Source organism: Mustela putorius, unplaced genomic scaffold (genome assembly GCF_011764305.1).
Source record: "Mustela putorius furo isolate JIRA1106 unplaced genomic scaffold, ASM1176430v1.1 tig00000145_pilon_pilon_pilon, whole genome shotgun sequence".
Lineage (NCBI taxonomy): Eukaryota > Metazoa > Chordata > Mammalia > Carnivora > Mustelidae > Mustela > Mustela putorius.
The window spans coordinates 9,794,766-9,821,820 of NW_025421294.1; the positions used below are offsets into that span (position 1 = coordinate 9,794,766).

Here is a 27,055-nt window from a genome sequence, read left to right on the forward strand (position 1 = left end):
GGCAATTTATTTAACACCAGTTATGCATATGTCCCTATTCTTAGGGCCTTGTAAACTGATTTGCAATCTACTTTGGGATGGAAAAAAAAGGAGAACAAAGAAATTAAATATCCTGCATAGAAGCTGAAAATAATTGAAAGGAAAATAATAATAATGGTAATGGTGACAACATATTTAATGCTCATTCATTTTAAGTGTTATTATTATGGAATTTTTTCCCTTAAGTATGCCTTTCAGAGACATATTTGTCCTAACAGTGAAAATAATTATCTAAAGTGGGTTTTTTTTTTGGTTTTGTTTTTTGGTCAGCTATTCCAAGCAAATTGTTTAGTTGCCCAAAGGAATTTCATCTTATTACAAGTTAATAGTTTTGCATTTAACTGATTCAAACATTTTAGTATTTTTTGTCCTTTGATATTGTATATCTTAAAGCAAATTAAGTGATATTTATGAATCCCATTCATATCAAGATGAATGTTTCATTTTATTATTGACTCTCACTGTACTTTTTAACCCCCAAGTAATATATTTTTATAGAGAATATAGAAATTATTAATAAAAATATGAACATCATCCCAATGCCATCACTCAAAGAAAGCCATTTTAGAGAATTGGGCTATATCCTTCCAGAATTTTTCTGTAACTATAATATGTTGATTTTTCATTTTGTTTTGTTTTAGCATAGCTTTACAAAACTAAGATCATTTTGTAATCTGTTTTTCTTAGTTGATGTTTTATCATAAACATAATCACATATCTTTCTGCATTAACATCCTCGTAATATTTCATAATATGATAAATCAAAATTTATTAAGCCAATCCCTCAATACAACAATTAGATTACTTCCAGTTATTCATTACTATAAATAAGCTGGAATGCAGGGTGCGTGGGTAGCTCAGATGGTTAAGTGTCTGACTTCGGCTCAGGTCATGATCTCTAGGCCCTGGGATCCAGCCACATATTGGGTTCCCGGCTCAGTGGGGAATCTGCTTCTCCCTCCCCCTCCTCCTTTCCTCTATATCATGTTCTCTCTCTCTTTGTATCTCTCTGTTTCTAAAGAATAAATAGAATCTTAAAAAAAAAAAAAGCTGGAATAAACATCTTTTTACTTGGATCTTTGCCAGTCTTACTGGACTACGCCTAACATGTCAAAAACGCTAGTTCCCAAGTTTTAGTATGCATAGGAATCATCCTGAGGACTTATTCAGACTTCTAGATCCTAGTTATAGAGATTCTGATTAGGCAGATCTGGAATAAGGCCTGGGAATCCGAATTTTAGCAAGCACCATCTGTGATTACTGTGCAGGGAGTTTGGGCATTACATTTTGAGAAATGATGGCTTAGATATATCATAAATAATATCTTATCCCTCCAACCTTTGCAAAAATACTATTTTCCAGCAATAAGATACATGTGTCCTAGTGGTCAGTTTTACATTTCTTTACAAAATAAGGCCATTTAACCTCCTGCCTTCTACCAGTTATTCTATATATCTTTGAAATATCATTGATATACACTGATCTGGAATTTTTAAAGATCCCTTTGTCATACTGTTTTTTTTAATGGAAATGTTAGGATATAGATATATACTGTTCTGTCATTTTTATTGTCAAGATAAAAATACTATATTTTTAATAGAGGTTCTCTCAAAAGAGGTTACCTCTCAAAGTGGTTTTATCTAAAAGAGAATGTCACAAACATTGAGTCTTTCATCAGATTGCTTGGGTTATATGAAGCATTTTTGCAGTAACAATGCTATTGCCAGAGTGGGCAGCTCAACACTTATAAAAATACATTAGCTTTGGCCACTCATCCTTTGTTCTTCTTTTCCATGTTCATACTGAAGAAGGGTATCTATACACTTCAGTTATTAACTGCTCTTGAGAAATATGTAAGGCAAATTATGACCTGTTAGCAACCCCAGAATGTGGGTTCAGTTTGGACTTAAGTCCTTAGATGAAGACATAGAACTTCACAAACACACTGAGGCTCAGTTTTTCAATCTAAAGGCCAAGAATATTACATTTATTACCTTTTCATTTTCTGTATTTGCCATCTCGCTATACATTAATTTTACCATTGGCTATCATAAAATCAGAGTATTCAAAACTGAAAATGGTCTTAAGGTTCATTTTGTGCAACCTCTCAATTTTATGTCTAAAGAAACTAAAGCCCAGAAAGGTTCAATGACCTCTTAATACCATAAAAGTAATTATCCTGGAAACTCAGTCTCCTGATTTAACCAACAAGGATTATCATTAATTATTAGTGTTTATGTCCTGATTTCAGTTCTGTTGTTATTTTAATGAAAATATGAAGCTTATTAAGTTTTGGTCAATTAGTACATGTTTTCTTCTAGTAATCTGCACCCTACCACACTATACCTGTTAGAGGTAGTAAAACACAGTTGTTATTAGCTCCACCTTTAACTAAAAGAAAATTGGTTTTGAATCTTGACCTGAAGGGTATTCAGCCATCCTAGTTTGGGCCTGAGTGATTTCCGCAGACATGGAAATTTCAGTGCTAAGATCAGAAAGTCCTAGGCAACTGGAGGGGTTACCCTACCAATCATGTGGCTGATGAAGGCATGCTGTTTCATAGGTTTCTCTTTCTCTATGTGTAAAAATGGGAAAAGTAACAGCACCTAACTCAGAGGATTTCAGTAGAATTCGAGAGTTGGTATATGTAAAACAAGCACCAATTAGTAAGGACTCAACAAATATTAGTCATTATTAAAATTTTTCTCAGATTTGTTGAGATGTAATTGACATAGGGCAGTATGTAAGTTTAAAGTATAACAACACTGTGATTTGGCTTACACATGTGAAATAGCTACCACAATAAGTTTAGTTAATATTCATAATCTCAAATAGATACTGAATGGAAAAAGAAAAAAAAATTCCTCATGGTGAGAACTCTCAGGATTTTTTCTCTAAACAATTTTCGTATATATCATATAACAATGGTAACTGAAGTTATCATGTGGTACATTATATCCCTAGTATATATTTATCTTATAATGGGAATTTTGTTCTTTTCACCACTTTCATTCAGTCTCCCCTTCCTGTACTCCTGTTTCTGGTAACCACAAATTGAATCTCTTTTTTCTGTGAGGTTTTTTTTTTTTTTTCTCTCTTAAATACTACATATAAGTGAGATCATACAGAATTTGTTTTTTTCTTACTTATCTAACTTAGCATAATGCTGTCAAGGTCCATCCATGTTGGATTGGCTCCTTTTGAAGCTATTATTACTAATGTTTACAAATCAAGAAGATTTCTCAGAGTGTAGATTTTTAGAATCTGGATCTTCATATCTAGGATTTGAAATAAATGAACTTTGACTTTAGCTTAGACATGTTATTTACCTTTTGTGCCCTTATTTTATTCTATTTGTCCATTAAGTTGGATAATAAAATGAAAGGCTGAGTAGAGTACACCACTGCATATCCTTTTACATTTTTCAAGATATAAACCAGAAAAAGACAAATTTTCTCTGTGGAATTGATAAAGATGAATGAAGTACCAAAGGCAGCATTGTGCTGTGAAAATATAAAGGAAATTAACCTGGATTATAATAGTAGTAGCTTCCATTTTGTTGAATACAAACTGTGCCAGATATTGGTGCTTTAAATAATACATATCTCTGTTCCAGACAATAAACTTGAGAGGTAAAAATTATTATCCTAAATGTTCAAATGGAGAACCAATCTTACTTGTCAAAGATGGTAGTGTAATGAGTTCAGCAGAAATTCTAAGCTAGGCTCCCCAAAGTCAGTTTTTTTTTTTTTTAAAGATTTTATTTATTTATTTGACAGAGAGAGATCACAAGTAGGCAGAGAGAGAGGAGGAAGCAGGCTCCCTGCTGAGCAGAGAGCCCGGTGCGGGACTCGATCCCAGGAGCCTGAGATCATGACCTGAGCTGAAGGCAGCGGCCTCACCCACTGAGCCACCCAGGCGCCCCCCAAAGTCAGTTTTTAACTTACAATGAACAGGCTTGTTTTGGGAAAAGTACTTTGCCGCTCTGGACTAGTTTCTTTATCTCTAAAACTCAGAAGGAAATGAAATTGTTACTTATGATTGTTTATTACATTGTAGGTAATGAGAAATGCAGTTTCTTATGTTTCTAATAAAGAAACAGAAAACTCAGGGAAATAAAGCAGCACTCTTAAGAACACAGCTAAGAGACAACATAAAGACTAAAGCGTAGCATATTACCTGGTAACATTTGGTGAGTCTATCATTCTGAAGAGTGGAGATAATAAACATTGTTAGATTAGACTTTCCAGTCACTGGGAAATAATAATTTTTGCTGTAACAGTATGTTTTTTCCAACTAACATCAAAATATTAATTTTTCTACTATATTCTAGACTTGGTTTACCTTGCATGTGAATAATAAAGATCTAATTTGAAGAATTCAATTATGATTTTAACATAATTCTCCTGGGTGCTCAGCTTTCCTTTTCATGTCCTTTTTTTATTTTAATTCCCCTTACAAAGTCTTACTGTAAAAGTTTGCAAAGCATATTCATCCAAGTTACACATAGTATATGAAAATGTGTTACAAATGCGGTCCTAAGTATGGAGAAAAAGAATGGGACTCATTTTCTCCCTCGTTATTCATAGGCATGAAGGTATAGGTATGTCATACATCAAGATATATATATGAATTTTCTGTAAGTCATTATATAGAAGTTGGAAAAATATTCTTACTTGTCCTTGATTTTATAGAATTCATGCACAAAGCTCATAAATTCTAAAATTATTGGAGATGTCAATTAACTGTAACAACTGAGCCATATTTTAATATACTGGTGAACAAATTTACCTTTTTAAAAATAAATCTAGATTTCAGTTATTCTAATCTCATCACCAAATATTGTTCTGTTAGTGTTGTTGCTTCATAGTTAGGCTTTTTCGTGTATACTTTTCCCTTAATTTCCTTCCCCAGAAGTATAGAGCTATCGTGTATTGATCAATGCTATTCTATTGAGAACTGTACTTTCTTTAACTATTGCCTTAGGCCTCTGAAGAAACACTGCATTCCAGTAATGAAGAGGAAGACCCTTTCCGAGGAATGGAACCCTATCTTGTACGGAGACTTTCTTGTCGCAATGTTCAGCTTCCCCCTCTTGCCTTCAGACAGCTGGAACAAGCAGACTTGAAAAGTGAATCAGAGAACATTCCAAGACCGACCAGCCTTCCCCTGAAGATTCTACCATTGATTGCTATCACTTCTGCAGACTCCAGTGGGTGAGTGCCTCTTGGCAATGTTTTTCCCTTTTGTATTTCGGATGGTGATTATCTTTGGTCTTTCTAGATTCTAGATCTAGAGATTTTGTGGCTCATTGCTTGATTTAAGTGGGAGGAAAATGGGGTTTCTAGAGTCCAAAGAAAGAAGGGTAAATTTTCCTCAGGTAATGTCCCTCTCTCTGTAGGGGAAACTGTTTCAGTCAAACCGTTTTACACAGAGGAGTTGAAAATATATTGGTAAATGATCATAAGCATCTTGGAAAGGAGACTTGGACTTAGAAAATTAATATTGGTCATATGTTATTTCATGAAAATTTATTAACAAATGAGAACTGATGGACAAATTACCACATAGGCATACATGTCTGGAAATAGTAGGCAATGTTCACTGATGCAAAACAAATTTAGAATCAAGAATAGATTGTCCTGTAATTAGAATCAAAGGAAATATGCAGTTAACGGGCCTCGTAATTTGGCCTATGACACTTCGAGGTGTTATTTACTAGAATACTGTTTCAGTTCCCAGCATGAGGTGATTTTATTTAGCATTAATACATACAGAAGGATCACACATGGTCACTGTCTCCAAGATGCAATAACATTTATATCTCCAACAAAGTATTTGTGTTTTTTTCTTTCTCTGCTCTTTACCAATAGAGATGTTACTATTTAAGAGCAATGTCACTAGGTAAAACATTGTGAAAGAAAGTATGGGTAATGGGTGCATCCCTTCTTTGCTCTTTTGTTCAGCTGCATTTTTAAGAAGCTTCAATAGAAAAGAAAGAAGGAAACCAAGTGGCCCATACTTGGAAAGACTCTAGAATGTTTGCTAAGATTATAGGAACAAAGCAATTTGTTATGTGGCAAATGTGATTCTTCCCCATTCTCTGCCAAATTTAAGGCATCTCTAGGGAAGTTACTTCAGGATTTTCTTAAAAGTGATTAGAAAAGTTGTGATCAGGAGAAATTTTGCTAATAACTGTTCTTTAAGATACTAAATTTAGTTGTTTGAATTGTTACTAGTTCAAAGGGCCTCTCTTATTAAAAGGTAAAAAGAAATTACTGATAAGTAAATAAAAATACAGCAAATTCTTTCTTTGAAATAATGGAAAGAGGAAATATTTGTTTAGTTATTTTTCATACTGGTTTTGGCTTCTGATGAACCATACATATAAAAAAAGATTGTACTTCTATTCACCAAACACACTAAAGCAGTTGGGAATTGTATATGGCAGCTTGATCTGAACATTCCTTGAAAAATACTATCTCAAAAAACTGATTTCCTCTCTCATTGAAATTAATACCAATTCTGTTCATCTGTATAGAGGGCAGGATTCCCAGATGTCAAGGGTGTCAAGTGGTCACCAAGACCACTCCTGTTTCCATGGTTTGCTAGGTGAGCTTCCAGGACTTAGCAAATAGTCATACTCATGGCTGAGATTTATTGCAGGAAAAGAATACAAAGCAAAATCAGCAAAGAAAAAGGCACATAGGGCAACATCTAGAGGAAACCAGAGACAAGCTTCCAGACTCTCCAGTCCCAGGGGAGTCAGACAAGATGCACTTAATTTCCTCTAAAAATGAGCTGTGACAGCACATGTGAAATGTGTCACCAGAGAAGCCTTCTACCAGAGAAACCCACGAAGAGACTCAGTACTTATGAGGAATCTAAAATAGTGCAACTCGTAGATACAGTAGAAGGGGACTTGCTAGGAGCTGGGGTAGAAGAAATGGGAAATTGCTATTCAATGGGTATATAGTTTCAGCTATGCAAAATGAATCAGCTGTAGAGATGAACTGTACAACATTATGCCTAGAGAGAACAATACTGTGCTGCGAGCTTTGAAATTTGTCACTAAGGTAGACCTTATGCTAAATATTCTTAGCACAGTAAAGAAAAAAAAAATCCCACAGAACAAAAAATTGACTCAGTGCCCAGAATTTTTACTGGGAGGTGGTCACTTAGGCACCCTCTGGCTAGTATGTGACTAAAGTTCAGATTCCTAGAAGGAAAGCTGTCATTGAGCACAAGCCACATTTTTTGGTAGAACTAGTTTAGGCACAGTGAATGACTCATACCATTCAGGGAATTGTGGGCACCTTCCTGAAATCCAAGTTTCTAGGGCTAACCTTTCAAACAAGCTTTTTTAAAGATAATAGTCACAGGACTGATGTTAACACTTTTCTGCACAGCAGGTTTATCTTAGAATCATTATCTTCCTTTTTTCTACATTTGAGTAAGAAGAAATTATATTTATAATTAAAATTGAAACAAACCAATTTAAGCCTGTGATGCATTCAATTAACTTCGGTATCTCAAAAAAATTGGTGGCTAACTATGACTTCTTATTCAAACCTTTTATCATCTGTTATTAAAAGAAAATGATGTAGCAAATCTAATATCTCTATGTAGTTGGCAATGTGTATAATTAAAAACCTCAGGTAAAAGCCAAATTCATTTAATTAAATTTGAATGTGTTGCTCAAAACAAATAGTCCCTAAGTGCCTAAGGCGCTTCAGAATTGTTTGTGTGATAGTACTTCTGTTGTTCCAAAGTTTGTGTCGTTCTTAATAAGAATCTAAGAATCAAGTTTAAGTGAAATTGTGCATACCATTTGTAAAATACTCAGGATTTTGGAGGAAAGAATTTGTCTTTGAGAGAAATAAAACCAAGGTAACTTGTCTGTACCTGAAAGCAGCCTGGAGATTCCATGGACAAGAGTAACCAACAAGAAATGAAGACTAGGAATGTATTAAAGTGATAGTTATTACCTTCTGAAGCAAAAATTATTTGTGAATTGAGTATTTGAGAAATATAAAAATCAGACGTATACTCTTCTGGAATACCTAAGCTTTGGAAGGGAAGCAGAAGGTAAATTTAGGGGCTACATTCTGTAGCCACTTCAGTTAACCAAAACCCCAGATTACTTCACAGAAAGGGCTTTTGGGGGAATTGAGACTATTTTAGCTTGGCTGTCTCAGTACCCCATTGTTAAAGGTGAGCATGTCCCCAGACCCCACTGTCAACTGACAATGCTGAGATATTGGTAACTATAAACCTTTGATGGGAAAGAAGTCTTTTTATGTCTTTTGGATTTATTTTCCTTATTTTCTTAACATCAATACTTTTTGCTCTTTCTTCTGATGTATCAGTATATCAGACCTTTGCTCAGTCTTATATCACACAGTGAGTCTACAGGCTTATGGCACCCCTTTAGAAAGATACATTCCCAAGAGTAACTAGTTTTTGAAAAGAATGTTGGCCTGGTGAGATGAGTGTTATGAATGGCGCTGTTAGCTTCCTCATGAAGTGCCTGGGTCAAGAGATTGAGTTCAAGAGAGCTTTTTTAGATATACAGTTCTACAATTTAACTTTGATTTTTTGTTGTTTTGAGCAGGCTATATGAATATGTTCAAATGTATGCCATTTACCAACTTCTTTGAGTATGCCTGAGGTGTTAGCTTGTGTGCATTATGATTTAGCAAACTTTAGAAGTTTTCAAAGATGACACAAAACAGAATTGTAAGATCTGAGATGTTGAAAATCTTGAATGTATCTACCAGTTACCTTCCCACGTGGGTATGGTCACTTAGACTTCATAGCTATATATTGACTCTTACTAAACTAAGAGGGACATCTTTTAATGGGCTTGAGATGCTGTGAACTTGGTAAGAAGTAATTTGGAATGTCATAGCTTTTCATATTTCTCTTAGTTTTTTTTTCCATTTACTTTCTAAAAACTTTTTATTAAGGGACAATTTACAGGCAGTAAAATATGCAAATCTTAAGTATATACATCTTGATAAATTTTTATATATATCTATACACCCATGTAGCAACCTTGCAGTTTCCTAACTCTTGGCACTGAAGATTAGTTTGGCCCCTTCTTGGATATTTTATAAATGGGATTGTATGGTATGGGCTCTTTGTTTGGCTTTTATCATTCAAAATGTTTTTTTAGGTTTATTCATGTTGATGTATGTATTGGTAGTTTGTTCTTTTTTTGTTGTAGTGAACTATTCTACTGTATGAGTATACCCTAATTTATTTATCCATGCTCTCTTGTCGATGGCCATTTGGAATGTTTCTTGCATGAAGCTATTATGAATATGTACCTTTGTATATAAGTCTTTTTGTGGGTATATGCAATTATTTCTCTTGATTATATGCTTAGGAGTGGAATTTCCGAGTCATAGGTAAATATATGCTTATCTTTTGTTAACACCCAACAATTTTCCAAAATGATGTACTATTTTATCCTTCCAGTAGCAGTGTGTGGGAACTCCATTTGCTCTGCATCCTCACCAACATTTGTTGTTCTCAGGCTTTTTCATTTTCTCATTCTGGTGAATGTGTAATGGTACCTTACTATAGCTTTAATTTATATTATCTTGATAAGTAGTGATATTATTTACCTTCTAATATATTTATTGAACATATGGGTATCTTATTTTATGCTATGCCCATTTAAAAATTTATTCAGTTTTTCTTTTACTTACTGACTTCTGGGGGCTCTTTACATATTTTAGTCATATATGTTAAGTCCTTTGTTAGGTATATGCATTGCAAAATAAATATTTTCTCTCAAACCATGGCTTCCATTTTTACCTTCTGTTTGCTTATAATTATGGTAACATTAAAGGCCTTTGAAATGTGTGCACATATTCGCATCAGTGTGTGTGTAGGAAAAAATGTAACAGTGAGATGTCAAAGAAATAAGGACAAGTGAGATGACAGTGGAATAAGGGGGGAAAGAGGAGAAAACGAAGGGGGAAAAACAGTAAACAGGAAAAGAGGTAAGTATATAAGGTGGAGAAGAAAATAGAAGGAGGAAATGGACACAGCTTGATAAAGGGAAACACAGGTGACAAGAATGACACTTAACCTACAGGGAAGTTTTACTTAAAGACAAGGACAGTTATCCCTTGAATATTGAATGCTGGCTAGAACATCTAGGCACTAAGGGGGCAGACAAAGTAAAGTTGAGAATGATATGACAGTGTTTGTGGTGGCCCACAGCAGAGTAGTAAGTAGTTAAAATGCAGTCAGGTTGAATTTGCATCCTGCCTCACCACTTACTAGTGCTGTGACCTTGGAAAAGTTATCTAAGTACTCCAAGTTTATAATTTTTCAAGGACAAAATGGGAATAATGGGAGTACCTACCTCATGGGTCTGTTGTAAGGATAAAATACTTAGCACTGTAAGCACTTAATGTATAATAACATCACCTACTACTATTGTTATGCTTTTTTTTTTTTGGAAAATAGTAGAACAAATCATGTTTGCTGTTGTTGAATTTGTAGTTTGCAATAAGAAAACTGTAAGTCTATATTTTGTTCTTGGTATTTGTCCACAGAAATGCCCTGGTTTCAGGTATTGTTCAATTATGTTTAAGATGAGAGTGGAGATCCACTTCTTCCTTGCTTCGTCTCTGTAACAACTCTTGCTGACTTCTACATATTTTCCAGCCAGAATCCTCAAGAGGAATTAAGAGCTTTCTCTGGCTGCACCTCTGATCTTGACTTACTTTCCCTGATTGGTCCATGTGCCCCCAAATGCTCTGAGGAGGTTTAGCTTGCCGCACACAGGTAGGGAGTTGAGGGAGCAGAGAGCGGGTGAGGCGAGGTCATGCTAAATCTCTCTCACTGTGTTTCACTCCTACTATAATAAAATGAGAGCCAAAGAGCAAGTTGTCCCCTTGTAATATGTTGACATGCCTCTGGATGGATGTATATGTGAGGATATGGGTGAGTGGAGAGTGTCAGAAACACTTTCTCATTACTAGTGTCCTATTACCTGTCTGGAGAAGTACACAGTGTGCATTTATATTAGTGTTTCAAAAGTAAGAAAGAAAGAGAGAGAGAGAGAGAGAGAGAACAGGGAGGGAGGAAGGAAGGAGGGGAAGGGAGGGGGGGAGGGAAGAAGGGAGGAAAGAAGGAAGGAAGGAAGGAAGAAAGAGAAAGAAAGAAAAGAAAAAATAAACAGAAGTTAAAGGAAGAAATGGTTACTCTTGGAAAATAAAATGAACTCCCCAACATGGGGGGAAGGATTACATTAGTCAAATAAGCTTTCATTTTACAAGGATCTTCCAGAAATATTTCCATGAGTTATGTGCCATTCACAGAGGAGCTGGTCACAGATGCCAGTTAAACATTGATTTTCTGATGAACTGCCTATCATCTAGTGCTCTTGAGTACACACAGTACATTAGAGAGAACATAAAAAATGTAAATTTCTATGATTCATTACTGAGTCAAAACCCAAACAGAGTAAAAGCAATAAAAACAGAAACTTAGTTAAAGCAGACACACCTGATCTTTAATATTTGGTCTTAAGAAAGCATTCCATATTTGCAATATTTTGGATCTAAGGACTTATGAAGCCAAAGGGTTGTGTTTCACAGTGTGCCCAAAAGACTTGCTTCTCCATATTGGATATGTGTTCAGGTTTTGAGAGGTTTATTTGGTAGATTCTTGTTGACAGTTATGTGGAAGATCTATAGGCAAAACTTTCCAAATTGAAAATTGGGCATACATAATTGTGATTGTGAAATATTCCTTAGAAATATAGTTTTCTTGAGCTGGATTTGGGGTTAAAAGTAATGACTACAAAGAAATTGGAAAGCAACATTTCCAGCAATCTTGAAGATACCGTGAGAAAGAAACTGTATTCCTTTGTCTTTGACTTATTTAAATGTGATTTATTGGCATAAAATAAACTGTTAAGCATCACAAGCCTTTTGTTTCTAAAGTGTTTAGTCTGTTTACTTAAATCTAGTTTTATTTTTGCTTTGAAATTCATGATTTTCGGGTGCCTGGATAGCTCAGTGGGTTAAAGCCTGTGCCTTCAGCTCAGCTCAAGATCCCAGGGTCCTGGGATGGAGTCCCTCTCTGCTCAGCAGGGAGCCTGCTTCCACCTCTCTCTCTCTCTGCCCACCTCTCTTCCTACCTGTGTTCTCTGCCTGTCAAGTAAATAAATAGAATCTTAAAAGAAATTGTTGATTTTCAAGATTAAAATTAGACTCACAGATTGATGGAACGCTGTATCTTTAATATATAGTATTTTGAAAAACAACATCTTTTTTTTTTTTCCAGAATCAGTAGCTATTCTTGGATCTAACCTAAAATAAACAGCTAAATAACACTGGGTGATTTTCTTCCTACATCATAGAATCTCTGAATATTTTATGATATTTGTCATGCCCTAAATTTACAAAAGAATAAGATAATTATCAAACTCCAATTTCTTTTTCAGTCTACTGTAGTGCCTTTTCATTCTTGTAAAACTTTCTGGCATTCTAATTAAGGATACTGCAAATAAACTGTTACTACATCACAGTATTTTACTCTGTATCTTTATGTCAGTTAAGTAATGTGTACCAGGGGAGGGCTTACTTTTGTAGTCAAAGTGTCTATGTCATCAGGCTTTTGTGTTCTTGAGAACACTAAAGAGATTAGTGACTTTGCATTTACCACCTCAGAGTATGTGGTCCCTGCTTCCGAACCTTTCTTATGCCAACTGTTTAATAGTACAGATTGGTTGGGAATCCCATATTTCCCAATAATGAGCCCATTGAAGCATTTATTTTGCTATTAAAAGTTGATTGAAGACCACAGAACTATAGCCTGCAAAGTGCAGAGCTGAATAAAGGCACTTTATTTTTGTCCAGGAATCATAATTTTTAGCTCCTCACATAGCTCGTTTTCCATAAACACTCCCCTGCTTGACCATTCTTACATAACCCAAAGTTATTCATCACTGAAGTGTTTAGAGTAAGTTTATAATTCTTTAAGTCATGTTCTTCTGACTTTCAGTATTGTGTTCATGAAAATGAAAGTAGGCAAAAGCACCTTGAGTGGCTTTCTTTTAATTATTATGTATATATTTCATAATGTATATACTGATTCAAACTTAATATTAATTATAGAGCATTACTTTGAGAAATGCAGAATAAGAAAAATGTTTTCAGCTGAAATTTAGGAAAGGATGAAAATATAAAAATCCCCCCTTCAGTGAGCACTAAAAAAGGGCAAAGAGAATTCATGAAAATAAAACTATAGGAAAGAAACTATAGGAAAAATATATGATCTCCTGTATTTCTGATGTTGTTGTTTATTTTCTTTTGGTTTAGTTTGGTTTTGCTGAAAATCCTCTCTACTGGGTTAGAATTTTTTCTAACAATTTGGGACATTGGTATCAATTATCATACTTATTTATCTCGTTTATTTAGGATCTTCTATCCACTTAAAAGAGAATAGATAGAGACAAGCATTTTTACATCTATTCCAAATCTGTGGAATTCAATCAAAGTAGCATGCCATTTTGTTATGTTGTTTGATGCCATTTATGTAATCTTTATCTGGATAATGTGTTGGGTTTAATGGATTAGCATCCTTTAAATCAAAGTTGATAGTTTGGAGTCTGGGAAAGGCAAGACATTTGTCCACATTTCCAGATGGATTTCGTCTCAGGGTATTCTGACTCTTGCTCCAATGTGATTCCTAAAAAGCAAAACAAAACTAAACAAAAAAACCCAAAAAACATTAATGCTAAATATCATAATAAACACGTATATATACACACACACACATACATAGACACACCTAATGTGATTTAATTCAAATTAACTATTTCTTGAAGTCTTATTTTTCCACACATTTTACAGAATCAAATTTTATAAAAATAAAAGAATAACTACAATTTATATTGATGAATATACTTATCCACACAATCATGTATTAATCATGTATTTATGCATTCACTAATACATTTATCCAATAAATAGTTAGTGTCTCTTATTTGCTGAATACTGAGCAATGAACTGGAGAAGGAAGACTCAGCAAGACCATTCTAGTCTCTTCCTTCATGGATTTTAGAACCAGTAGGTCATCAAACAAGAAAATAGGCAACTGCAACCCAGTTTGTTTGATATGAAGGACAAATTTGACTAAGGGCATGTGGAATAATATGGGATATCACAGGGAGCAAACTAATGCAGGCCTGTGAGGAACTGACACTTTAGCTGAGACCTAAAAGGAGATATTACCCAACAGGGAGAACAGTAGGGACATAGTTTAGGGACAAAAGGGAACAGTGTTTGCATTTAGATGACTAAAACTTTAGCATGGTTAGATCACCTGATCATTTTGAAATATAGTTGGTAATCGTTACCATTAATTTTTCTTATAACCAACATGTGAGTGTTTGGAATATTCTCTCATAGTGCTGAGCATCCAAGGCATACGCACCACCAAGGCCAATAGTTGTTTGATTCAAATTGCAAAGTGGGGATGCAGTGTAAGAAACGTAGGGAAAGGAAATTGAGGTATTTGCAAGACAATAAAAGAAGTGACGAATTATGGTAGCTAAGCTGTATATGGAAATAAGTGAATATAAGAAGGTACAGATACAGAAAGATTTCAAGGTCTTTAGAGGCTTCTATGGTGGGAAACAGGTGAGATTAAAATGACTGAACAGGCTGAAAGGATAGGAAGTTATATTTGGAGGATATGTTTGAAGTTAAGATTTAAGTGTTGGGGTCCTTTAAGATGTTTTAAAGATGTGGGGGATGCTAGGGAAGAGGGTGCTGCAATGGGAAAGTAATTGGGGAACTGAGAGATTTAGCCATGAGGTGCCTCTTCCTCATGGACACTGAGGTCAAACAGCAAGACTAAAGATGTGAGGGCGTAAAATGGTGGACCCTTTTCAAAAAAGGGAGACTAGCAGAAGTCATTGATGAAGCAGAGTTGATTGGCACCCGATGTCAAAAGAAGACTTCACAGTGGAGCAGGGGAATAACAATCAGTAAGTTAACATGAATAACCAGGAGAGCACGAAACTCATCTTGAGAGAGGCACAGGCACCAAGAACAAAAGCAGCCTCCCCTCTGGTTTCCCTGCAAGGGAAGTGATGTTCTCAATGAAGAACCAGGTTTGAAAGAAGGCGGTATGTAGGTTGCCTGTTCAGTAGTGAGGCTGACAATGAATGGAAGTCTGTTTACCATGGAAAGAGATTTCTAGAAAAATAGAAAAATTGGGGAAGAAAAAGAGTGGGGGATTTCAACAGGGGTGAGAAATCATAGCATAGTATAAGGATAGTGAACTGGAAGAACACAGAGGAGAGGAAAAATTTCTATCTCAGGTATTTCTCTGAGGTATGATTATTATAGCTAAATTCCAGAACATTTTCAAGAATCAGCCCAACTGTCCTTTGACAGATTCAGGGGAAAGGGAGTGTAGCATAGTTACTAAGTCTTTTAGAAAGGCCATGAGGGCTGTCAGCTCCAAATAAGCAGATTCACAATGGCATTCTCTGCTTCTCAGGACTTTCATCTTTTGGAAACAGCAGCAGCTTGCAGTGTTTGGGGAATTTTGCGTCTTTCAAGTTATTCAGCTGTGTCCTAGATTTAGGTGAAGGATTTGATTTTTTTTTTTATGTGCATTATCTTTTCAATCAGAGTTCTATTTCATTTTAAACAATTGTGTTTTAATATTTGACTCTAATTATTTTGCCAGTTATAATAACAACTTAGGTATTTTGAATTAGCATTTGGGTTTTTCTTTTGAGAATTTCCTTTATTAGAAAAGATCGTTGTCTTAAACATACTGCTTTCTTAAATATTCTTAAATACTATCTTTAGGATTCGAGCATTATTCCAGTTCACCATGCTGCTAATTGTAGCAGTGAAATCTAGAGTGAAATTGAATTTGATGTGGACAAATACTATTTGTAGAAAACTTCCTTTAGTAAATTGGACTACTAATGTAAAATGAAACACCAGAAAGACACGTGTGTATGTTTTTTCCCTCAACTTGGATGTTACATATTATTTTCAGACTTTATCTTCTAGTGGACCGTGTTCATGCTAATATTAAATCTGTTTGATAAAGCTGCATGGTTAAGACCTGGGACTAAAAATCTTGATATGATACCTCTGCAAACCCAATTTTTATTTTCGTTCTTTCCTATGACCTTGTGAATGTCATTTTCTCTGTTTTTGTCCTCACCATCTGAAATAGTATTTATGACTAGAATTTAGCAACTGTGGAATGTATCACACTTACAAAATGCCTTTGCAAAGGTTATTATACTGCACAGAGACCCAAGAAGAGAGGGCTTCATTTGTCTTAAGAAAAAAATATAAAAGTTAATTGATTTTCAGAGGCTAACTATAATAAATAAAGACTGGAACCCACATTGTGTCATTTTGGTTTATAACTTCTGGTATATTCTATTCAGTGTCCACTGAAAAACCTGAAATAAGGGCTTATGATTTTTGGTTTATTTAGTTTTTTTATAAAATTGCTTTGTAAGTGAAAGTCATTCTTTGCAGTAGGAAAAACAGTGAATGAATGGTAATGAGAATTCACATTCCTGGACCATTATCTTGTCATTAAGTTGATCATTCTGATAACTGTATGGTACCATGGAAGTGTTTGGGCCTTTTGGAAAGAAAAGCAAAATACACGAGTACACTTGTGTTAGTTACACCACTACAAAATAGATGCCTGCATGTAGCTAAGGATGGGAAAGTAATATTAAGTAATTAAATTTTTTGGAACGACAAGATTGTGGTTATTTTTTCTCTCATCTTGATTTCTCTTGAAAAATATGTGTTTATTCAGTAACATTACATTAAAAATTGCACTCATGATTATTTGCCATTTCATTCATCCAAATATTTTTCAAGTCCTTAATATATAATAGATCCTATTTTAGGCACTGAGAGAGTATTTATGAATAGATAAAAATAAAATTCTTGGCATTTTGTTTCTCACGTGTAATTCAGTGGGTATTTTTGGCAAATATGTGGAGGAGGAATGCTGGGGCCTTTCAGGGTTCTCTTGATCATTTTGTGTAACCATGTCGCCATTTGTAGACAAGTCCCCAAAAAGATCACCAGCAGAATCTATTGATTAAGCAAAACTGAAGTTAGTCTCACTGGAATAAAGAATACTACCTTTAAACTTAGAAATATTTCAGAAGGGGAAAGTAAAGAAAGGATGTTTGTAGAGTCTTAGAGCCTGCTATTGCTAGGTGGAAAAGTGATTGGGAGTGCACCTATTTTAAACACCTAATAGGCTGGGGTGCCTGGGTGGCTCTGTTGGTTGAGTATCCAACTCTTGGTTTTGGCTCTGGTCATTATCTCAAGGATGTGGGATGGAGCCCTGATTTACCAGGGCTGTGCACTCAGTAGGGAGTTTATTTGAAGATTCTCTCCCTCTATCCCTCCCCTTCTGCCCCCTACCCTATTCATGCTGTCTCTCAAATAAATAAAATCTAAAAAAAAAAAAAAATACCTAATAGCTTTGGATTAATGGAGTCTTTGAAGTAAAGTGAGGGTCTTAAGGTGAGCTCTGAAGAGCTAACTGTTAATTTTTATAAATAGGCTATTTTCTTTGTTTTACAGTCTTACTGTCCAGGAACAAGTATTCCCTGGAGCATAGACCTAAGTTATTTTTATCTGATCCCAGAATTTAACACTAAAGCAGACACTTGAGCTTTGACCCCAAATTGTATAGCACTGGGGCAGGAGAATATTTTGGTTTTAGTTCTTTCACCTTTGTGAGCCTAGGTAATGTGCTCTAAATGTTTGTACCCTACACCTCAAATTAATATTTTGAAATCCTAATCCCCAAGAGGATGGTATTAGATGTGGGATCTTTGTAGAGGTGATTAGATCATGAAGATAGAGCCTTCATGAGTAGAATTAATGTTTTTATAAAAGAGGCCCCAGAAAGATCCCTCACCCCTTTAACTGGACATAGCGAGAAAGCCATCTGTGTACCAGGAAGTGGGCCATTGGAAGACAACAAGTATGCCAAGCTTTGATCTTGGACTTCCCAGACTCTAGGATTATGGAAATAAATTTCTGTTCTTTATAAGTCATCCTGTTTATGGTATTTTGATATAAAAGCCTGAATGGACTAAGATATTAGGTTTATACTCATTTAGCCAGACATTGCAACAAGACAGGTGTTGTACCCTGTAGAGTAGAGTAAAGAGGGTACCTCTGTACCCTCTTTGGGGTTTTTTTCTTTGTTTGTTTGTTTGTTTGTTTTTAAACTTATATTACTGTCACTCTGTTGCTTGGGAATGTAACCCTGGGGGTAGACAAAGGGATAAGAACTCAATGAAGATCCTGGAATAGAAAACTGATTTGGCTGGTCAGTATCCAGGACACTTCTGTTTGGACGGAATCTCAGAGTAAGTAAGAGAGAGGGCCTAGCCTTCCACAAGGATGCTGCAGGGGACAGATATTCCCAGTGCTTAACTCTCTGGCAGTTAGACCTCAGTGTTGTCAATCTGTTACTTCATGGCTAAGACACCCATGACATGTGGCACTACAAAGTGGAGAAGTTAGTACTCTCCACTAACTTCTGCTAACAGTGTGGTTTTGGCTCCTAACAGTGGTTTTGGCTGGTTTTGGCTGCTAACAGTGTGACTAGCAGTTTATGTGTCCAGCTGGCATGCAGCAGGTTGCATTCTGGCAGCTCATTGCCCCCCTGGATCCCACTCACATCGGTTCTTCACGCTCCCTGTTGATTCTGACTTCTATCCTAAATTCTTTTTTTTTTTTTTGACTTTTAATTGGGATTATGGACATTGGGGAGGATATGTGCTTTGGTGAGTGCTGTGAAGTGTGTAAACCTGATGATTCACAGACCTGTACCCCTGGGAATAAAAATATATGTTTATAAAAAAATATCCTATATTCTTTTGATGAATTTCTTTTCCTTGCTGAAGTTCATCAGTATTGATTTTTGTTGTTTGCAACCCAGAACCCCGATATGTACACAACCATTAATGAATTTATTATGAGGCTTTACCACTCTAGAAAATAATGTATGGGAAGTGCTCTGAGTTTTTCAGAACTTTCACTGTAAAATCAGTAATAAAAATTAATAGAGAGGAACCAAAAGGAAGAATTGAGTTTTCACATCTGTACATTGCTTTTCCATAAAAGAGTAACAAAAAGGAGAGTGCTGGAAAGAAGAATCTCCTGAGATGTCCCTGGTGAAGTTTGTGAAACTCTCAGTAAGGAGACAAGGACAGGGTTTCATTGTAATTATTCCCTTTTGGCTGTTCAAGCTGGTAGGCTTAAAATGGACTCCTAATGAGAGTGGTTTGCACTGCATTAATTAAGTGCATGAAATTACAAACTGCATGTCTTTTCTCTCTGAGAATATTCTTCCTCTATAAGTACTAGTTTATTTTAATTTCTCTCTTTTTAAAAAAAGTTTTCTCTGAAGGAAAATTAACTCTGTTGTGAGTTTATTGAGAAAGCCTACCCTTTGGTTATGGGAGCATACCTCTCTCTAACTCTTCCTTATATGTAGTACTAAACCAATCAGATTTGTTCCGCGTGTAGAATTTTGAAGGCAATTGTGAGGAAAAAGATGAGAAACTGTCAGTTAAACTTCCTTACACATGCTCTTGTCCTTTAGAAGTCATTTATCTTTGTTGTATGTGTGTGTGTGTGTGTACGCAGGTACATACATATGAGTGTGGTCTATATCAGAAGATGTATTTCAGAGGGAGATGATTTCCCAAACCTTATCATCAATATGAAGAGAGGACATAGGCATGTAACCTCAGTGTTCTCACAAACTCTTGCATAAATGCCTTTCCTTCTTGATACCCTCTTTTTACCTTAATAGAGTATCTTAATTATATCCACAGCTTTTTAGCCTCAATTATAATTCCATGCATCAGAATATGTTTCCCTTCTAGAAGAATATCTATTCTTCAGGGAGTCTGTTCTAGTCAAATAGAAAGGATGATGTAAGGCCATTCTCCATGAGATGAAAATATTTCATTTAACTTAATGGCTTGTTCCAATGTTAATGGTGAAATTATGAGGAAAAACGGTGGATATCTGAATTTCCCTAGTTCTTCAGAATATTAATTCCATATCCACTCTATCTCTTATAGTGAAGAAAAATCTGGTTAGGTTAACAAAAAATGCAATTGAAATAGTTCAGAAAGGTTTTGGCATTTGCAGTCTTCCTTCCAGAAGATCTGAACTTTCTCTGATACCTGACTGAACTTACTAAAATTACTCTCCTCCCTCTCTCTCTCTCTCTCTTTTAAAAGATTTTATTTACTAGAGAGAGAGAGTGCACATGGTGGGAGGTACAGAGGGAGGAGCAGGGGGAGAGGAAGAAAATATCTAACAGGCTCTGCACTGAACAAAGAGCCTGACGGGGCTCTATCGCAAGACACTGAGATCACCTTAGCTGAAACCAGGAGTTGGACGCTTAACCAACTGAGCCATCCTGAAAAGACTGCAACTTGATTCTTCATGAAGATCCCCTAAACCTGGAACCCAATTTACCAATTAGGAAATTATATCTTCAGTACTTAGATGGTCTCTTGATTTGTTGCTGTGGTAGAGTTAATGCACCTTTAACAAATACAGATCTCTCCTAGGAATATCTTAAACGTGGCAAAAATTGGCCTCAGCAATGGTCACCTAAAGCCATTTCAATTTCACTGTTATAAAATAGCACTATAAAAACTTTAGTTCAAAATAACAGTATTGTTGTATAATACTAAGATCTATTATTAAACTGCCAGAATATTGCTTTAACAATTTGAAAAGCCTTTTTTTTTTTTTTTTAGAAAAATGAATTTGGGGGTGCCTGGGTGGCTCAGTGGGCTAAAGCCTCTCTCTTCAGCTCAGGTCATGATCTCAGGGTCCTGGGATTGAGCCCCACATCAGGCTCTCTGTTCAGCAGGGAGCCTGCTTCCCACCCCCCCACCACCTCTGCCTGCCTCTCTGCCTACTTATGATCTCTGCCAAATAAATAAATAAAATCTTTTAAAAAATAAAAAAGAAGAAGAAAAATGACTTTGTGCAATACCTCATTAGAGTCTATTAATTGATGATAAAAAAATCAGGTGACATTTGCAAAAAATAAAATTGCCATCAGTTGAAACATCTGTACCATTTCTCTTATTTAAAGGACATTTTTATCCTGGAAAATGACTGACTGCTTCCATTAGCCTCACATCACAACAACAAAATAAAGTTGTCTTTGGATGGCTTCTAATTTACATTTAAATTATCCCCATGGCAGCATTTTGTAAGCACAAGCAAACAAAAGATTGTTTGAGTGACATAGGCCTATCCACATGAGAGAGAAATATATCATCTACAAAATTAAAAAATACGGGTTTTAGTAAACACCTCTGAAAAGGAATTATGAGGATCTGCATTCTTTACCTCCTAGAGTTTATCTTTCTAATAATGCTTCAGAAAAAGAAAAATTCTAATATAATTCCCCTGGAGGGGTCATAGGACAATGATGCCATTTGAGACATATTGAGGTAAAAATCATTTGATGTCCTCAAGTAGAATTTCTTTTACTGTTCTTCATTTTCACTGTTGACTTTAATTGTCTTTCTAAAATAATTTTGGTTTGTAAACTGGTGGTGACCTGGAGATTTAGTGGAGTTGGGGAATAATGGGTGAGATTTTCACTTATGAAAGATCAAAGAGTCTGTGAAGCAGTGATGGGGCTAAATCTGAATGACTAGAAAGGGAAGAGTGATATAATTTTTTTCCTCATGTACTTCTGCTTTAAAAGATGAGTTTAGATCCAGAAGACCAGCTTAAACCGGGGGTTGGCACACAAGGGCCTACAGGCCAAATCCTGCTTGACCCCTGTCTTATAAATGAAGTTTTCTTGGAACACACACTACCACTGCAGAGTAGTTGAGATGAAGACCATTTGGCCTGTAGAACCTAAAATGTTTACTGTCTGACCCTTTAGAGAAAATGTTTATTGACCACTGATATAGACCGTAGGCAGTTATTGAGTTATGGATTACCAGGAGATTGAGGCTTTTCAAGTATTAAGAAACTATAAATGTCTGTTTCCTGTAGCAAAGACGAAGCCAGAGAGATGGAGCTGTTATCAGGCACATGGATGCATTTCTTTGTTCTCCACAAGGATGGAATGCCATGTCTGAGCCACAGGAGTGATGCTGGGCACTCAAGAGGGTGAAGGGGCAGAGTTCTTGCTCACATGGAGATGGACACTGGGATAAAGTACTGGATGATGCAGACAAATATCCTAGCTCTCCAGAATCTTCTATTTTGGTGGGGTCAGAGGAAAGCAGGGAAAGGGGCATGGTGTGTCCGGAGAGGTTGGAATTTACTTAGAGTGACTAGGAGAGAACTCAGGGAGAGTAAGACTTTGAGTAAGGTTTTGAGGCCTTGAAGGAGCTAACTATGCTGTTTGTTGTGTTCCTGTCTAGAAGATAGAAGAGCGATGCAGCCTAAGTGAAGGGCAACATAGAACCATGTTGTTGTTGCTGTTTTCCCCTTTTTTTAAGTTGAATTAATAGCATGTTTGTATGCTGGTGGGAGCTGTCTTAGTCCATTTGGACTGCTAAAACAAAGTATCACAGACTGGGTGGCTCCTGAACAATGGAAATTTACTGCACATGATTCTGGAGGCTGGGAGGTCCAAAATCAAGGAGACAGCATGCTTGTGTTCTGGTGAGAGCCTTCTTCCTGTGTTCTCACATGAGGCAAATGGCTAGGGAGCTCTCTTGACCTCTTATAAGAATACTAATCCCATTCATGGGGGATATACCCATATGACCTAAGTTCCTTCCAAAGGCCCCCTGCCTCCTAATACCACTTTCTAGGTGGTTAGGATTCCAACATACGAACTTTAGGCAGACCCAAGCATTCAGACCATAGCAAGGATGCTATGGTAAGAAGGAAAACCTGATGCAGATAGTTGCTGGGGTAATCTCTTAGAGTAGATAAAAGGAATAGGCACTCACAAGAGGATGAGTGCCTTTGCAATCAGAGCAGGATACTTTATCCATAATGATATAAAGAAAGTAGAATATATGGCACAGATGCAGGTAAGTGGATAGATGTGGTGGCTGAAAATTGTAGAAGGTCTTTTGTAAGTGCTGTATTTTTTCTTAGCATGTGTGAAGGCCCTGAGGCAAAATAGAGCATGGTGTAATCAAGGAATTAAAATGAGGGAAATATAACTGGACTATTAAGTAAGCAGTAGCATGGAGTAGGATGAGGCTGAAGAGGTAAGCAGGATGCAGATGTAAGCCAGACTAAGAAAATAGCAGTGGGAAACCAGTGAGGAATGGGATGAAACCAGCTTTTCTTTTTCAGAAGATCATTGTGGCTATGATAGAGATTAGATGGGAGAGTGCAACCAGAGTATCCATGGTGAGGCCCATAAAAAACTCTTGTGAGGGAAGGAAAAATAAAAAGTAAGATGAAAATTGAGAGGGAGGCAAACCATTAGAGACACTGAACTCTAGGAAACAAACTGAAGGTTGTGGAAGGGAAGTGGTTGGGGGAAGGGATAACTGGGTGATGGGCATTAAGGAGGTCGTGTAATGTAATGAGTACTTAGTGCTATATACAATCACTAAATTCTACTTCTGAAACTAATTAAAAAAAAAACTATTGTGTTAATTCACCAGGAGAAAATAACACCGTAGTTTAGAGTGGAGGCAAGAGGTAGAAGAAAAATGGCCAACTTTTGAGAAACATTTACAGGCAGAATAGACAGATTTACCTGTCTTATATTACAGAACAAAGAGTTATAGAGAAATGCCTATGAGTAGAGATGGGTACTTGAAAGAGAGGATGGAGATCTTGGTTTAGAGCACTAAGTGTGGAAGCTCAGCATTGTTAAAGAGGAGATTTAAACTCACTACTGGCAAGTAGTTAAAAGGTCAGTCGACAAAATTATAGTGTGGAAGGCAGGTACACTCTCCATTAGATTAGTCTGGTTGGGCCTAAGTGTTAATTATTTCTGATTTTTTTTTCAATTCTGAAACTGACTAATTTCACTTTTTAAAAAAATCTTGAGGGGTGCTTGGGTGGCTCAGTGGGTTAAAGCCTCTACCTTCGGCTCAGGTCATGATCCTAGGGTCCTGGGATAGAGCCCTACATGGGGCTTTCTGCTCCCCAGGGAGCCTGCTTCTCTTCCTCTCTCTCTACCTGCCTCTCTGCCTACTTGTGATCTCTGTCTGTCAAATAAATAAATAAAATCTTTAAAAATAAAAAATAAAAAATCTTGAACTTTTCATTTTCATAATGAGGCCAAAGTAAAGGTCAAAATCTTTTTTTTTTTTTTTAATTTGACAGAGAGAGAGAGAGAGAGGGATCACAACTGGGCAGAGAAGAAGGCAAAGAGAGAGGGGGAAGCAGGCTTCCTGCTGGTCAGAGAGCACAATGCAGGGCTCGATCCCAGGACCCTGAGATCATGACCTGAGGTGAAGGCAGAGGCTTAATCCACTGGACCACAGGTGCTCCAACAGTCAAAATCTTAAGGGGAGAATGAATCAAAACCTAACAGGCAGATTGTTGATTGACATGATGCCAATGGCCACTTCCAGTTGTCATGTTCTAGGCCCATCACAGAGACCCTCTCTCTTTTGAAGTTATGTGAGGTTATTATTAGGTGGAGGTAAGAAATGGCTATGGGAAGAAAAGAATTAATCTGGTCTTGGGAGTCTAGTCCTATTAGGCTAGGAGATTTGGTATCTTAGATGTGATTTCAGGCCAAAACCCAATGAATGGAACGTCACCCCGCTCTGAATAGGACTGTGTTTCTCATCTCAACAGTAGGAAGAAGACATTTTATTTTTAATAAAAGCCCACTTTAAAAGCCCATCTAACATTAAAAGTACATTAGTGTAGATTATTATGAAAAGTCAAATGGGAAAATTTAAAGAATCTGATTTCACAATAGAGGTTGCAAGGGGGAGATTTATCTTCCTGATTCTAAGGTGAATTCAGATGGAGAATCTGTACTTCAGAAACTGGCCTGTTTCTGTGTCCTGTTTTTTGTTTTTGTTTTTGTTTTTTTTTTTTGGTATGACTTGAGGCCATTATGTTCTAGTAAACATTTCCATGGATAGACTGTTAGGAGAGCAAAACAGGGAGTGAGTGGCTTGTATGCAGCTGAAAGCACAGGGGTCTGAGTAGACAGGTGTGAGGGGAGAGTCCTTATTCAGACAGTTTCACACCTGAAAACAGTCTTAGTTAAAATCTTCAAGTTCATAAGGATGAAACTTTGGGGGAATCAGTTAGAATGTCATTTAAAAAAAAAGATGTTAGATCTAGTTCCTATTCTTCTGAGATTTGGGGCCAAGATAGAGATGAGAATATAAATTTTGGATCCAGAGTGTAATAGAGAGTTTCCACTGATCGTATGCTAATAGAAAAAGAAAATAGAGAAAAAATGTGCAACCTTTTGAGCCACACCTTTCTTTTCTGTTCTTAGATGCTTTTCCCCTCTTATTAATAGAAGTGACCTTGGGGCACCTGGGTGGCTCGGTCAGTTGGCATGTGACTCTTGGTTTCAGCTTAGGTTATGATCTTATGGGTCTAGGTATCTAGCACTCCTAACCCCTCCAGGGCTCCCTGCTAGGCAAGGAGTCTGCCTGAAATTTATCTACCTTACTCTCCCTCAGCCCTTCCCCCAACTTGCCCTGTGTGTGTGTGGGGGGGGGGGCACGCGCGTGCATGCTCTCATCTCTAAAATAAACAAATCTTTAAAAACAAAAATAGAAAGGAAGAAAAAAAAGTGACTTTAATTCAGCTTCTTACTATAAGACCTTGACTTTTTTTGATCCCCGCGGCTGGTTATGTGGATATTCCCCTGTCCTCTTCTAAACTTTTAGTCTCCTACAGAGCAGATGCATGTTGGGGGCAGTGCAGAGGGTGGCTAAAGCTTGGGCCTGAAGCTGGTTAAGTAATGGTGTCCACTTTAAGAACAAAATTAAATACTACCAATATACTATCAGTTAAGTACAAAGTGAATATTTAAAATTAGAAAAGAAACCATGACAAATTACAAATTTATGTTGGCTTATATCACAAATATCACAAGGTATTAAAAGTCACAATATATTACCAACTTATCAACGTAATTCTGTAATACCATTTCCCTACACTTTTGGTTGTGTATTATTTGAGTTATCTCTTTAAATGACACTGAATTAACAATATTTTCTATGGAAAGATTAGAAAGATAATTAAAACTTTTCTCTAGGATGGTTGTTTTTATAAATTATTTAGAAAAGTTAGGTAATAATTGTCATATAAATTGTTAAAATGGTCAAATCTGAAGAAATCTTTAATATGTTTTTTGCATATGTGAGCTATAAGATTTTAGGGCATTTTGGGGTTTATACGTGTTTGGTGACTAATCTTATAAATATCTGATTTAGCTAGCTTAACAGTTTGTCACTGAGATCCTCACTATAGTGTCATAACTGGTTTAGATGTGTTTTAGATCATCTTCATCAATGTCAGCATTTTATGTCAGATCTGTAAAAAATTTAAAAATTTTTCAGTGTGTTAGTTTGATTTACTCTTCTTCATTAATTCACTTTTTAAGCAACTCAGGAGCCAATTTGTCATTTGTCAATTTGTCACTTATTTTTTTTTAAAGATTTTATTTATTTATTTGACAGAGAGATTACAAGTAGGCAGAGAGGCAGGCAGAGAGAGAGAGGAGGAAGCAGGCTCGCTGCTGAGCAGAGAACCCGACGCGGGACTCGATCCCAGGACCCTGAGATCATGACCTGAGCCAAGGCAGCAGCTTAACCTACTGAGCCACCCAGGCGCCCGTCACTTATTTTTTTTCTTAGTGAATTACCATGTTTGAGATGATCTGCAAAAATATTAAATTTGCTGCTTGATTTCTGAATAATTTGTTGATTTAATCACCTAGTCTTATTGCATTTTTTCAAATTCCAATAATTAGTTTAGAAATTTTCTCTTATTTATTT

At 36.2% G+C, this 27,055-nt stretch overlaps 1 protein-coding gene across 5 annotated transcripts in view; it reads left to right on the top strand.

Moving 5' to 3' along the window:
* Positions 1 to 27,055, top strand: part of PDE4D (phosphodiesterase 4D) — a 1,492,536-nt gene that overhangs the window by 506,679 nt on the left and 958,802 nt on the right. For all 5 annotated transcript variants that reach the window (XM_004744606.3, XM_045075658.1, XM_004744608.3 and 2 more), the window contains one exon: positions 5,026 to 5,255. In XM_004744606.3, coding sequence (XP_004744663.1) covers positions 5,026 to 5,255 — 230 coding nt within the window. The remainder of the gene's footprint in view (positions 1 to 5,025; positions 5,256 to 27,055) is intronic.